The sequence below is a fragment of the Odocoileus virginianus genome, chromosome 30 (genome assembly GCF_023699985.2).
Source record: "Odocoileus virginianus isolate 20LAN1187 ecotype Illinois chromosome 30, Ovbor_1.2, whole genome shotgun sequence".
Classification (NCBI taxonomy): Eukaryota; Metazoa; Chordata; class Mammalia; order Artiodactyla; family Cervidae; genus Odocoileus; species Odocoileus virginianus.
Window position 1 is genome coordinate 37618508 of NC_069703.1, and position 14262 is coordinate 37632769.

General features: G+C 47.2%; 1 protein-coding gene across 7 annotated transcripts; it reads left to right on the top strand.

Annotated features, from left to right (window-relative positions):
• Nucleotides 1-4500: 4500 nt before the first annotated feature.
• PIGV (phosphatidylinositol glycan anchor biosynthesis class V) lies at nucleotides 4501-14247 on the top strand. 7 transcript variants are annotated; one of them, XM_020909177.2, is made up of 5 exons: nucleotides 4501-4557; nucleotides 5560-5639; nucleotides 7342-7476; nucleotides 10547-11668; nucleotides 13478-14247. In XM_020909177.2, exons 3-5 carry the CDS (start codon nucleotides 7399-7401, stop codon nucleotides 13757-13759), a joined length of 1482 nt encoding a protein of 493 aa, XP_020764836.1. In that variant the 5' UTR covers nucleotides 4501-4557; nucleotides 5560-5639; nucleotides 7342-7398; the 3' UTR covers nucleotides 13760-14247. The 7 variants fall into 7 exon arrangements, with proteins under 7 accessions (XP_020764836.1, XP_020764837.1, XP_070315086.1 ...); XM_020909178.2 differs by having other exon boundaries at nucleotides 4519-4557; nucleotides 5555-5639; XM_070458985.1 differs by lacking the exon at nucleotides 4501-4557 and adding an exon at nucleotides 4564-5426 and having other exon boundaries at nucleotides 5555-5639.
• Nucleotides 14248-14262: the final 15 nt, after the last annotated feature.

A 14262-nucleotide genomic window follows, 5' to 3' on the forward strand; every position in this document is an offset into this window, starting at 1 on the left:
GTACCAGACATAGTAGGGCAAATAATTCCCCAACAGTTCTGTGCCTGTGAGGTGAGTAGTCTGGCTCCCATTTTACAGTTGAGTAAAGGGGAGCTTCTTTGAGCTCACACACAAAGGCCCATGACTCCAAGTCCCATGTTCTTAATACATCCTCCACCTCCTTCCTGGGTTGGAGGACAACCAGGAGTAACTGGATCTAGTTGCGGAGCACAGCAGGCAAGATTTGGTTTTTGTTGTGTTTAGCATGAGGTAAAATTGTTCCATTGATTTCAATCAAGTGTTTGTCAAACTAAGTGTAGTTGTTAATATTTGGGTCAGGGACAGGAATGAATAATTTCTATATTTCTCCATTGAGAGAGGGGAAATAGAGACAACTGGCTAATGTTTGTCAATTAAGCTGCCTTCCTAGAACTCTCGGGGAAAAAAACTAAATGGCAAACTTTTCATATCTATATTTTGGCAAGTAATACTACTAATGGATATTTTTGCTCTGGGCCTCTGAAACTCCAGTTTCTAGTCAAGAAAGTGCATTTCTGGGCTGTGTGTGGAACATTACCTAGGAGTTTGGTTTCCTGGGTTCCTTTCATCTGTTCTCCTGCAATGCAGGAGGAGCCTAGCCTCTCTCCAGTTTCTGACTGGAGTTACCACATGCAGAAAGAACTGGTGGCCACTGAGCTGTGAGTAATTTGCTTTGGAGAAGTAAATAGAACCTAGCCAGTGGAGAACCCAGGGGTGTGGCCTGTAGTTCTTTTCCCAGGCTCCTCCCTCCCCACCCCCCAAATGACCTTAACCTTCTTTCATAACTGGAGAGCTGCCAAGTCCAGCCTAAACAATACTCTCAGCCTCATTGGCTCTTTCGCCCTGCAGCCAACTACCACCCCCAAGTGGCTAAGGCCCTTCCCACTAGGCCTCTTTGTGGGGTCAAGGCTTTCTAACTACTGAAAGGCAAACCCCAAAGAAAGGGTGAAAAATATCTAGTATCCATGGCCTTTAAAGGATCAGCATTTGACTGTTGAAATTGAGAGGAGGGTGGGGTCTTTGTCGCAGGGTGGATGGGCATCCTCAAGTGATACATATGGCAAGGCCAAAAAGGATGCTTCTGGTGGTGGCACCCCCAATTTCAAGATGGATTTTAGCATCATCCAGCATCCTTGAAAACTGCCAATAAATGCCCACAAAAAGAATCCACATGAAAAGAAGTAGCATAAAGTTCTGGTAAGGCACATCTGCCTGTCATCACAGGCATTAGCACTGCCTGCTAACAGTTGGCAGATCAGAGGCCAGTGTGGTCACTTTTGTCCCATAATGGCATGCCCTCAAAACCAAGATCAGCATCAGTTACTCCATCCTTCCCGTAGGATTGTCTTGTCCGACTCTTGTGAAGGAAGTTTAGTTCTCATGGAACACTCGCTTCCTTTGAGCAACCTGACAACTTCTCTCTAGCTACCTTGCTTTGCTCTGCCATCACATTTGGAGATGGCCTTGGCCATCTCTCAGTAATTTTGTCTCTAGACACTCCATGGTCCTAATCCTATGGAAACTACCAAACTTCCTTCACATCATCAATGGGAAAACCACTTGCTCCCCTTTTTGTTCAGGGAGTTGTAACAGCCCAACTTTATCGAGCAATTTGTGCCAAGCACTATAAAATCCTTGAAATAAACAATACCATCATGGATTATGATGTCTACCTTCTTTGTGAATTGTATCTTTTTTATCACTAAAAATAATTCACCTTTGTTTCATTTAAAGATTAATGTTAAAAGGATACCATCATCTCCATGAGGACAAGGACTGTGTCTGTCTTGCTTCAGTATTATGTTCTCATCCTCATTACATAGTAGTCCTATTTTGTTGAGTAAATCAAAAGGTAAAATTGGAATTTAATGAAGGAAATAGTCGGTAGGAACTGTTAAGACTTGGTCTTCCCTATGTAAAATTTTCAATGTAGCCCATAAAGACCCTCAGTTAAGTGAAAAAAGGAAGAGAGGGAAAGAGGTAAACCTGAGAAAGATTTAAAATAGTGTGGGGTGGTTTAAAAAAAAAACAAAACAGCCAGGGAGGTTTTTAATTCAAATCCCACCTCTGCCACTAGCTGTGTAACTTCAGAACTGGTCACTTTCACCCCAGCCTCAGTTTCCTCATCCATAAAGTGCAGGTTAAACAAACAGATTTATTCACTAGATCCTTACTGAGTACACACAATATGCAAGGTACTAAGTTCTGGAAACACCTTGGTGAACAAGACCCCCTTCCCCCCATAGCACTTACATTCCATAAGAGGAAAACAAGACAGTGAAATAATCCATGGACAGGACAACCAGGTGATCATAAATGCCATAAAGAGAGCAGAATTAGGGTGGTGGGAAGTACAGGGTGGTGATTGTGGTGGGGTAGACAGAGAAAGCTCCAAGGAGGTGGCATTTCAGCTGAGACCTGAAGTAGATTGGCCAAAGGGTAGTCAGTCAGCAGTGAAGCATTTCAAGCAGAGGAAACAGCAAGAGCAGAGCCAGGCAAGTTCAAGAAAGAGAAATGCTGTAACTTTCTCACATTCTAGGATTCTAGAAACAGTGGCGTACTGCTTTGTTTAATTTAGTCAGAGATTTGTATTATGAAATCGTTTCTTGGTGGTGTGGCATATTTACTTCTTTAGGGAAGTGGCTGAGTGGTGTAGAATCTTTTGGGAGCCCTGGGGTAAGTCTCAGTCTTCCTGGCTTTCCCACAGTGCTGGCCGCTCAGCTGGCTCCCTATGTGGATGCAGGCTCCATTTTAGCAGCAGACTCTAAAAGCAGACTAGAGAGAGCTGCCTCCTCCACTACTTACTCACAGCCCTGGAGGCCCAGAACCCCTCCCATCCCACCTAGTGTTCCTCCATTCTGACAAGCCAGAGCTTTGTGAGCACAAGATTCAGCCTCCTTGTTTTCCAGTCGGAGCAAGAGCCAGAAAATGAAACAGGAAACAGAGCGGAAGAGGAGGGGGGTGGGTAGTAGAGAAGGAAAGGAAGGAGAAATTGCAAGAAAGTAGAGCTGAAGATCTGGACAAAGTTCTACCTCTTAAGGGTGACAGTTGAGCTTTTAAAAAAACATTCTGAATTGTCACAATAGACGCCTGTCCTTTTTCACAAGTAGATTTTTGAGAGAATTTGGTGTGTGAACAGAGGGAATCTTAAGAATGCATGTCTTTTTCCCTTGTGAATTCACAAAGGAAGGATAGTTCATTTCTCGGTTTTCCCCTTACAGACACAGTACTGCTTGGAGCCTCAAAGACTTCTACAGATTCAAGCCACAACCTTAGGCCCCAGTCACGAGTGTAACCCACAGCTTTGCCGACTCACTCACATGCCTCTGGAGCCGAGAACAAGGGTGTGTCAATGAGAAACCTAGGGTTCTAAGCCCCATTTTTTCTTCTCCAACACTCCACGACTAAAACGTGACGGATCCACCTTACACACAACAAATATCTGAGGGAATTTAGGTCTCAGGGCCTGAAATGAGCTATAAAGAATCCAAAGATACAGTCCCTGGCCCCCACAGAACTGCTGTGGGCTGCCTGTCTTTGCCTGGAGAGATAGCAACCACCTCTTTTGTTCCCACCCACAGGAGTAGCTGTAGCGGAAGATAAACCCCTCCCTCAGCCAGGGCTGTGGCCAGAGGTTAACCCAGACCCTAGCTTCGTTTGGAGGGCAGATAACTGAAACCACAAAGGGCTCTGGAATCCTGAGAAACGAGAAATCCACCAACGGAGAAGGATTTATTATCTATTTCCTTTAAGGAGGGTGCAAAGTTATTCTAACAGTTTCCGTTACAGGGGTACCAACTGGCCGCTCCTCCCTAACAGATGGTTTTGTTGAGTTAGCTTCTTTTTTCTTCTTTTTTGGCCCCACTTCCTACAAGAGAAACGGCTTCAGTGAAGGAGAAAGGAGTCGTGGGGGGCGTTCTCTTAAGTTTCCTTCATCACCCTCATTAGCCACCAGACTGAAGCAGGACAGAAGGTCCCTAGTAGCCGGAGGGGAAAGTCCGGGGGAACCCCCACTTTCTTCACACCCAAGACGCGGGGTGCCGCTGCTGGCCACAGAAACCCCAAGAAGGCTTTTCTTTCTACTCAAACTACAGCTATTGTGTGCCAGGCCCTGTGCTGAGCTGCTCTTGCCTGACAGCAGGGAAAATGCGGCTCTGGCTTCCGTGAAGGGGCCGCAGGGCAGCCCCCAACTCCGAGGGCCTCGGCCCTCAAGGGAACTTATGGATGTTTGAGGGGTGGTTCGAACTCTTCCAAGAGCACCGACGCTGAGACAGCAGCCCTGGAGGACTAACTGAAGGCGGGGGGAAGGGGCTGGCGGAGCGGGGACTCCTCAGGTGTCACCAAGGCTGGCAAGGGCCAAGGCAGAGGGGCGCTGAGTCTCGGGGCTAAGCCGTCCCCGCCCCGCTCTCCCGGAATCAACATGGCCGCTGCGGAGGGGGGCGGGGCAGCTCCGACTCCCGGCCGGAGAGGGGCGGGGCCGCCACCCGCGGAGCCAGTGCGCAGGCGCGTCCGCTCGGAGCCCCGGATGGAGGAGTTAAGGTTCGGGCCCCGCCTGGGAGGTTGAGACCCGCCGGCGCTGGGGAGCCGGCGCCAGCTTCGGAGCCTAGGAGTTTTGAGTGGGGGGAGGGAAGTCGTCAAACGGAGGCCGAGGGAAATGAGGCGGATGCCGCCGAGAAGCGAGGAGCCCCGCCCCCTCCGCCATAGCGGCCTCCCAGTGCCGCCTCTTCCTTCACAGCCTCCCCCCTCCCCTGCCTTCCGGTCGTAGGCCGGGCCGGGCGTAGCCGGCCCCCTCCAGAGTAACCCCTGAGCCTTGGCCCTTTGGGGAGAGGAGATGCCCATTCTCTGCTTGGGACTCTTGTCGAAAAGGAAACGGCTGGAACGGGCTTTGGACCCGGGTGGGCGGGCAGAAGGCGGCCGCTGAAGCTGGCGGTCAGCAAGGCCTCTGGTCTCGGGGACCCTGGGTCCTAACAACACCCCTCGCCCCTGAGGATGTTAGTCTTACCCAGAGGGTCCAGGGCTTCGATTCAACAGGTTTTCCTGTCTGCTCAGATGGGACCCTCCCTGCTCTAAGCATACAAGAGCATGCGCTGTCATCTGACAAGTACTGAGCTTGGAGTTGGGAGATCTTGACTCTGAAAGAGCGCATCCGCTTTGGCAGGAGTCAGGGCTGGTGGAAAGACTGATGTTTCAGACAAAAAAAAAAAAAAAAAAAAGACGTTCTCCTTAAATATATCCTTGGGTGTGCCACTTGACCCTAGTGAGCCTCAGTTTCCACATCTGTAAAATGGCGATGGTAATTACACAGGGTCTAATGAGCTCTCTGGTGTAAAAACTCTGGAGAGTTTTTATTACTCACTTCCCTGGGGCATATTTATCTCAAGGGAAAAGAGAGTGAAACTAGTTGCTCTGTAAGTGTCCTGCCAGTTCAGAGTCTGCTTTCGTAAAGGCGTTGTTGGGAAGTGAGGGCCGCAATTAGCTGAGAAGGAGAGCTCACTGGCTTTATTCTCGTTTTCACTTGGTTTGCCTGCAAACTAAGTGTAGGCTACACGTCTTCTGTGGTCGCTGGGTCTAGAATTTGAGTCTGGAGAGACGAAGAATGGAAGCCTGGTGAAGAGGCAGAGGTGGGTTATGTGCTTTTCTGTTCCCGACTCTTCTGCATGTGGGTGGGAAGTGAAGGAAGGTAAAAAGTGAATTCATCCTAGGATAAAGAACCAGCGACCGTGTAAGGTTGGCTGTTCTTGTTTCTACGATTCCTCTCGATTCAGCGAGTCAGATATTGGCAATGTTGGGTAGATTCACAAACTACCGCTGTTCTCTGGGGCTTTCGAAAGCTTGCCTTTGAACTGAATTTTGATGAGCAAACCGGTGTGGCGTTGGTGGCCCCTCCCTTCCTCCAGGCCTCCTGGTGATGGAGTAATCAACAGGCGCCCCCTTGTGCTGAAGAGAGAGAACTGTTGCTTCTGGAGAAATTGTATTTTCCTGTGGCTTCTGTGACTGTCGTTTTGCTCTCAACGTGAGATACGGTGGGAGGAGTACTTGGAGCAGAGATTTTATATCCAGAGCCAGTGAACTGGTGAAGCTGTATCCAGTTCCTGCCACTTCCAGTAAATCAGAACACAGGTTTAATGTGCCTTTGTGTAATGCTAGGCCCTGGAAGGATAGTTGGGAACAAGATAGACAAGCCCCTGCTCTCATAAACAACTTAAATAAGCAATAGCTATAAAGACGACAAGAGAGAGGGTAATGAGAGTATATCACATAGTCTAGTGAGGGTCACAGAATTCCAGAAACAAGTGATACTTAAAGGTTTGATTGGTGTTAAGAAAGGAAAATCCAGCCCTCCCTCTTAATTTCTCAGTTAAAATACAATATTTTTCCTTTAGGGTTAGTTCATCACCCCAAGTTGATGAGCTGCCTCTGATGCTTCTGCCCTCCCTTCTGATTTCTAACTGGTTCTGTAAGAGCCATTGCTACTTCTGTGAACCCAAGGAGTTGTGTTTAAAAAAAAAAAAAAAAAAGAAAGCTGTAAAGTGCATTCCTTCCCTCAGAATGGCTTTGCAGTTGTTTATACATTGCTGCCATTCCAGTGAAGAGATGGGAAACAACAGTTTCTTCGTCTGTAGTAGTCGACTTTGTCGTCCCTCTCAGTTTGTTTAGCTGGCTGAAGTCCTGCTGAGTGGTGGTTTTCTTTTCCTTCTCCACTTAATTTAACAGACCAACTGAACACACATCAGAGAGCTTAACTAGAGTGTGTAGTCATTATGGTCTTCCAGTTCAGTTCTATGCCCCACTTTTGGGACTCTGGTTTGGGACCTAGTTTATTATTCTGGGCGAGAGGGAAAGGGCACACACCAAATAATAGCAACTGCAATGTAGATTTGGTAGTACTTTTTTCACACTTCAGTCCATGTCACCATCATGACAATTTCATGAGACAAAAAGAGTCCAATCTCACTCACACCTGGAGAACTGAGGCTGAGAAGAACAAAATAAAAACTTGTGAATGAGAAAGTCAGGACTTGAATCCAGGCCTTTAGTTCCCGCACAGGGGCTCTCAACAGACTTTTAAAGTTTTTCTGTGAGCTTAGCTTTCCAGCTTCCTGCCTAGGGGAAGTGTGGAACTTCCCCTATAAGAATGTAATGCTTCAGAGTGATGGGAGGCAGTCCCATCTGCCTTTAAGATGCTTTTTCTTCATCTAGGAGGTTAGGTGGTTAAGTTTGCCATAGTAATGCTGAAGCCGGAGGGTGTTTCTATGAAGAATGCTTTCAAGAATTTACTTTCTGCCCATGTGTGACATTTCCTCCTTGGGTTTTGGCGTTTAGAAGCCTGAGGGAGCTCAGCCCTGGCAGCAGCCCCCCTGAGTTCCTGGTGGTGAGAGGATGTGGCCCCTGGACCCATCCCGGAAAGAGGTCCTGGGGTTTGCAGTCAGCTGCCGTGTCCTGACTCTGGTGCTGCAGGTCAGTCTCTGATCTTTCTTCCCGAACATGCCATTGCCACATGACTGAGCTAGATGCTAAGAATAGGCCTCATCTTTCGGTTTCCCAGATGTGCCCCTCCACGTGATTAGAACTATAGAGACCTAGACCACATAGCTGAAAAGTGGACAGGACTGTTAGAAATGATCTATTAATCTCTTATTTTACAGATGAAATGGCTGAGGCCCAAAAAGTTTCAGTGGCTTCCTTAAAGTCACAAGACAAGTTCGAAAAGGCCCAGAATCATACCCCAGGTTTCCTTACCCCTGGGCTAGTGATCTTTACACCAGACCATGATATTTGGTAACCTGATGCCTTTAGGGTATGACAGCTCAAAGCGTTACCCTGGGTTCCCAACCAGGAGGCTGAGCATGATATCAGTCAGTTGAGTGCAAGAGAGGGGGCACTGTCCTGAGACCATCTGTGTTTATCTGTTTAGTCATCAGTGTCCTCTCCTCTTCCCCTAGCTGTGTCCCCTTCCTGTCTCACCCACACACAACCTCCAGTGCATTTTGCAACTCCCTTTCCCTTCCACGGCTGCCCTTGATACATACTTTAATCCGATTTCAGGTATATATGAACTATATATGGTGCCTCGCACAGTACCCACTGCTTGTAGGTTCACAGTAGCTATTATTATTGAATGTACGTCAGTAGCCTAGGGATGTTCTGTCAACATATTCTGTGTGCCTTTCATCACAAGCATGTTCTCTCTGAGGCTCATAGCTGGTTCCTTTGTGGAAAACTCCTTTCCGCTCTCCTCCCCAACTATATGTGGCATAACAGGCTCTGTTAGGTCCCAGGTTTATTTAAAACGGTCTTCAGCTTGGAGCCTAGGACTGTACCCTGTGACTGTCAGTCCTGTCTCACTTGTTTTCACTGTTCAAAGTGGCCTAGTAAAGAAATTGACCAAAAAAAGAAAGAGCCTTAAAAATGAGGTTGTACTCCTGTGGCCAGGCTTGGGAAAATTGACTTGATGATGGCTTTGAACCAGCATCAGCCGAGTGATTGGCAGAACTAAGGAAGCAGTCCTGAGACCGGATGACACCTGGGATAGGGTCCCAGGAAGCGGGGGTTCTAATTCAGGTGGTGATTTGGAAACAAGCATGTTTCCTCTGTGCTGTTCACTCAGCCACCAAATTTTATTAAGTCCCTGCTCTGTCTGTTCAAAGAACTGCTAGGTGGGAGTACAAAAAGTCACAATCTGTTTTCTCTTAAATAGCTGACAATCTAATGGGGAAAAAAGCATATAATAATGCTATTTCATTGTCCTCCCCTTCCCCACTGGCAGCTTTAAAATTCCTGCCATCAGGTTATATCCCCAGTTACCCCTCATTGTTGCTGTCATCTCTGCTAGTGACAGCTCATTCTTTCTCATTCCTTGAAGGTTTTAGCTCCTGATTCACTGTTGCTCTTTCTAGCATTACTGTATATTTCTTGGTGGTTTCAATATTAATAGAGCTGATACATCTAACAACTATCTACTGTCTTTCCAGTTCACTCCCTCAGGACTTATCCATTGATTCTAGCTCTGTTTCCCTGTCCCTCACTCACCTCGTGGCTTCAGCTCCCTTTCTTACCCAGCTTAGAGTCCATGATCCACCATGCACACATGTACAACTCACTCGCTCCCTTCTTCCTGTCTTAATCACAAGACAAAAGCCCAACCTTCATTAAATTCTGTTCCATGTGTACTCTGCGCTGGCATCTTCTCAGAGAGAAGCATACAACTGTATTAACTAGTCTCTTTTTATTCAATACCATTAATCCAAGTGAGTCCTTAGTGCTGCCTGGCAATCTTAGTGTATTTCCCTGGTCCAGTCCCTCACCTATTCTCTAAATTTTTCTGCCTATCAGAATCACCTGGGAGAGCTAAAAACAACCTGAATGCCCTGAATACTCCATACTGGTTAAATCATTAATGTTGTGGAGCAGAGGAGAAACCCAGGCATCTTGTATTTGAAAATCCAGTGCACAGGCTATTTTGAGAGCTAGGGTCAGAAATTACTTACTTTACACATTTTTCTTCCTTCAGTCTCCAGCACCTTTTCCCTAGCTTGTTCTCCTGAATGAAAATTCAGAAAAATAGAAACAATAAGAAGCAATCTTCTGAATATTTCCTCCACAGCCATCCTCAAACCTACATCTGCACCTCTGTGCCTTCACTGCTGAAGGCGGGGTGAACTGTCTGTCTTCTCTAAACTAAGGTCAGCTACTCCACTTCCATAGCAGATTCCATCCCCTTTTGCTTGCTCCATCAATTCTTCCCTTTCTTATTCACGTACACAGTGGTTTCTGTTCTGCTGGATTATTCCCACTGGCAAACAAATATCTCTCACTTAAAAAAAAAAAGATTTCTCTTGACCCCACAATGTCATTCACCTACTACCCCATCTTTGCTCCCCTTTACAGCAAACATCCTCCAAATAGTTGTCTATATCGACTGTTTCCCTTCTCCCTTTCTCTGTTGAACCCAGTCTAGGCAGTCTTCTCTCTCCTCCACTTCAGTGAAATAGCTCTCGTCATAGTCACTGGTGACCTTCACTGTATTGCTAAATCCAGTGGTCAGTTTCAGTTCCCATCTAACTTGACCTGTCAACCACATTTAACAGAGCCGATCGCTCCTTTGCTTCACTTGGTTCTTTGACACTGTGCTCTCCTATTTGCTCCCAACCTCACTGACCCTTCCTTCTTTACCATTATTGCTGGATCCTCACTCTCTTTGGGCCTCTAAATGTTGGCATGTCTAGGACCCAGTCCTCAGAGCTCTTCTTTTCTGTATCTGCACTTCTTCCCTGGGTAATCTCATTCAGTCTCACACCTTTTATTACTATCCATGTACTTACGACTTCCGAATTTATATTTCCATGCCTGAGGGTTCTCCTCACCCTCAAGATTCATACATCTCACTGCCTCATTGACCTATGCACTGGAACATTCAATTCAAACTGAACTTGTGATTCTTCCCCAACGTGTCTTTTCTTCCTCATTTTATTAAATGGTAGTTCTTCCACTTGCTGAACCAAAGTACTAGTTCTTCTTCATCCCACAGGCTGTCTTCAATGCCATCATCCCAGACCATCGTGCAGAAGCCTTCTCTCCTCCTCGGCTCGCCCCCTCTGGCTCTGTGGACCAATTTGTGGAAGGTCTTCTGGGTGGCCTATCTCACTGGGATGCTGAACACTTCCTGTTCGTTGCCGAGCACGGCTACCTGTATGAGCACAACTTTGCCTTCTTCCCTGGTTTCCCCCTGGTCCTGTTGGTGGGAACTGAATTGATGAGACCCCTGTGGGGGTTACTGAACCTACGGAGTTGCCTGCTCATCTCAGTAGCACTGCTCAATTCCTTGTTTTCCGCGCTGGCTGCACTTGCACTTCACGACCTGGGCTGTTTGGTTTTGCACTGTCCCCGCCAGGCCTTTTATGGAGCACTGCTCTTCTGCCTCAGCCCTGCCAATGTCTTCCTGACTGCTGGTTACTCAGAAGCCTTATTTGCTCTCCTGACATTCAGCGCCATGGGGCAGCTGGAAAGGGGCCAAAGCTGGACTAGTGGACTCTTTTTTGCCCTTGCCACTGGTGTACGCTCCAATGGGCTAGTCAACATTGGCTTCCTCGTACATTCTCAGTGCCAAGACTTTTTCTCATCTCTCATGGTGCAGAATGCTCTGAGACAGCTCTTGAAGCTGATGGGTTCTGTGTTCCTGTCAGTGTTCACACTCGGCCTTCCCTTTGCCCTCTTTCAGTATTACGCCTATACCCAGTTCTGTCTGCCAGGCTCAGCCCACCCCATTCCTCAGCCCTTGCTGCAATTAGCTATAGACCAGGGCTACCGAACTGCAGAGGGAAACAAGCCGCCTTGGTGCTCCTGGGAACTTCCCCTAATATACAGCTACATCCAGGATGTCTATTGGAATGTTGGCTTTTTGAGATACTATGAACTCAAGCAGGTGCCCAATTTTCTACTGGCTTCACCAATGGCTGTATTGGTTGCCTGGGCAACTTGGACATACGCGACCACCCACCCTTGGCTCTTCCTTACACTTGGGATGCAAAGGAGCAAGAACAAAAAGACCCTAGAGAAGCCTGAACCTGGATTCCTCAGTCCTCGGGTGTTTGTGTACCTGGTCCACGCTGCAGCGCTGCTGCTGTTTGGCAGTCTGTGCATGCATGTTCAGGTGAGGTGGACTCCTGGCTGGGAATAGGTGTGAACACAGGCTGAACCCATTGGTCAGGAACAGGCAAGACAGCTAACTTCTTCCATTTGAGTGACCTCTACCTAATTTGTTCATTCAACTACTATTTGGGGGTGTTTTTATTGTGAGTCCCTGGGTCAGACCACTGAGGATAGAGGATGAATAAGATAAGATTGCTGCCCTACTGGGTTTTGTGGTCAAAATGGAGAGGCAGACATTTAACAGGTAAATGGTAAAACTACAGTATAGTGGAATGGGAGAGGAGATCCTTTTGAGATAAAGTATTGTGGAAGCACAGAGGAAACAGTAGCCAACTGTCCAAGGAGGTGAGGAGGGCATCATATGTAGGCTGGGTCCTGAAGAGTAAGAAGAAATTTCGTTTAAGAAGCAGAGGATGAGCACTCTGGCAGATGGAAGGGCATGGGTGAAGACACGAGAGTCCTAAAAGGACCTGATCTGACTGAGTTATAGGGATGAGCACAGAGAATGTCTCTGGGACCTTCCTCTAACATAACAACTGTACCTGGAATGTCTCGAATGCCGACTTTCTGAGGTACTCTGAGCTCTGGCAGGGGCTCGGTTTTCAGAAGGGACGTCTTTTGCAGTATTCAGTCAGTGGTGAGGATGTCGAGGGATGGGAAGGGTTTGACTGTACGTCCGATTGTTTTTGTTCCTGGTTGTGGCCTCACGTCAGGATGACCCCGGGGAAGTCTTTTGGTCTCCATACTGGCCACTTCTCAGCAGTTTCTGCCTCTTGGAGGTGCACCTTGGCTGTCTTTAAAGTTCTCCAAGCTATATGAATAAGAGGCACAGGGGAAATAGAAAGTAGCATTCTGTGTTTATAGCCAGATTAGCTACTGGAGTGAAGGCCAGCAAAGCTTAGAGTTTCCAGAGATAAGGGGGAGGCCATTTGGAGACCTGGCTCTGGGCACCCCCAGAGGGGCCATGTTGAACCATAGGATCCCCTGCCTCTTTCCTTCTGCTTTACCATCCCCAGGGCATGAGAGAACCGCTTCAGGTTCCCAAAGCCCCAGGGGCAGCCCAGAGCTTAATATATATTTATTTATTTGGCTGTATCAGGTGTTAGTTTCAGCACTCAGGATACTTAGTTGTGGCATGTGAGATCTAGTTCCCTGACCAGGGATCGAACCCAGGCTACCTGCACTGGAAGCGTGGAGTCTTAACCACTGGACCACCTGGGAGGTCCCCAGTCTAGAGTTTAGAGTTCTGTTGCTGCTGCTGCTAAGTCGCTTCAGTCGTGTCTGACTCTATGCAACCCCATATACGGCAGCCCACCAGGCTCCCCTGTCCCTGGGATTCTCCAGGCAAGAACACTGGAGTGGGTTGCCATTTCCTTCTCCAATGCATGAAAGTAAAAAGTGAAAGTGAAGTCGCTCAGTCGTGTCCGACTCTTAGTGACCTCATGGACTGCAGCCTGCCAGGCTCCTCTGTCCATGGGATTTTCCAGGCAAGAGTACTGGAGTGGGGTGTAACAGTCCTGGTCCTGGGCTAAAAGTGGACCCCATGGAGTTTTTAGTATTGATTGGCCCATTATAGTGGTAATTAGTCTGTAGCTATGTTTATTTGTAACATTGCAGTCACCTGGCTGGTGTTATACACAGCTTTATAAAGCAGATCCTAAGCTCTGCTGAATGAATATCTTTTCCAGTATAATAAATTCCTAGTCTGGGAGCTGTAGTTTACCCAGTAGCAGGGAAGTCCCAGGCTCATCCCATCTGAGGCAGTGAAATTCCAATAAATGTGTGGATTTTCCCCCTCTTGTGATTCCAGGTTCTCACCAGGTTTTTATGCTCCTCCAGTCCTATTGTGTACTGGTTTTCAGCTCACTTGCTTCTGGATCAAGAACCACTGCTAAGATCCCTAGAGACTGTGCCTGGGAAGCCTCCTGCAGGGGACCCCCCACCAGGACAAAAGGTCCCCAGAAACTCTATCATGGGACTCTTGTACAACTGGAAAACTTGTTCTCTGGTCACACGATGCATTTTAGGCTACTTCGTGACTTACTGGCTCTTGGGACTACTCCTCCATTGCAACTGGCTGCCTTGGACATAACCTGGAGACTTAGGGGACAGGCCTGAAGCAGATGTAACCAGGGTCTGAAAGTACAAATACACACTGGGGCTGCCTGTGCTCCCTGGTATCCTTACTCTGTCCATTAGAACCTCTCTATCTGAACGTTGGTTAAGGATGGAAGAACTGAAAGCCTCTATAAAATTTGCTGTGGCAAATTTTAGAGTAGTAACTGGTTTCTCTATAAATGAAGAAATCTTATTCCAGATCTATGTTGTCAATCAACCTTAGCAGAGATAGTCTTAAACTTACCACCTACCCACATGTAAATCTAAATATAAATTTCATCAAAGGCTCTAGCTGACAAGCTGGTCATAGTTCACACAGTGATGATGGAGGCCTGAACAGTGTAGCAGCAATAGTAAGTAAAATGGGACCATCTTTTCTAAATGGGACGTTGTTTCTGATGAGTTTTTTCATGATTTGTTCACTTATTTATATGAAAAATCTTACAAAGAAATGAAAATTAAGCAACGTTTGTTTAT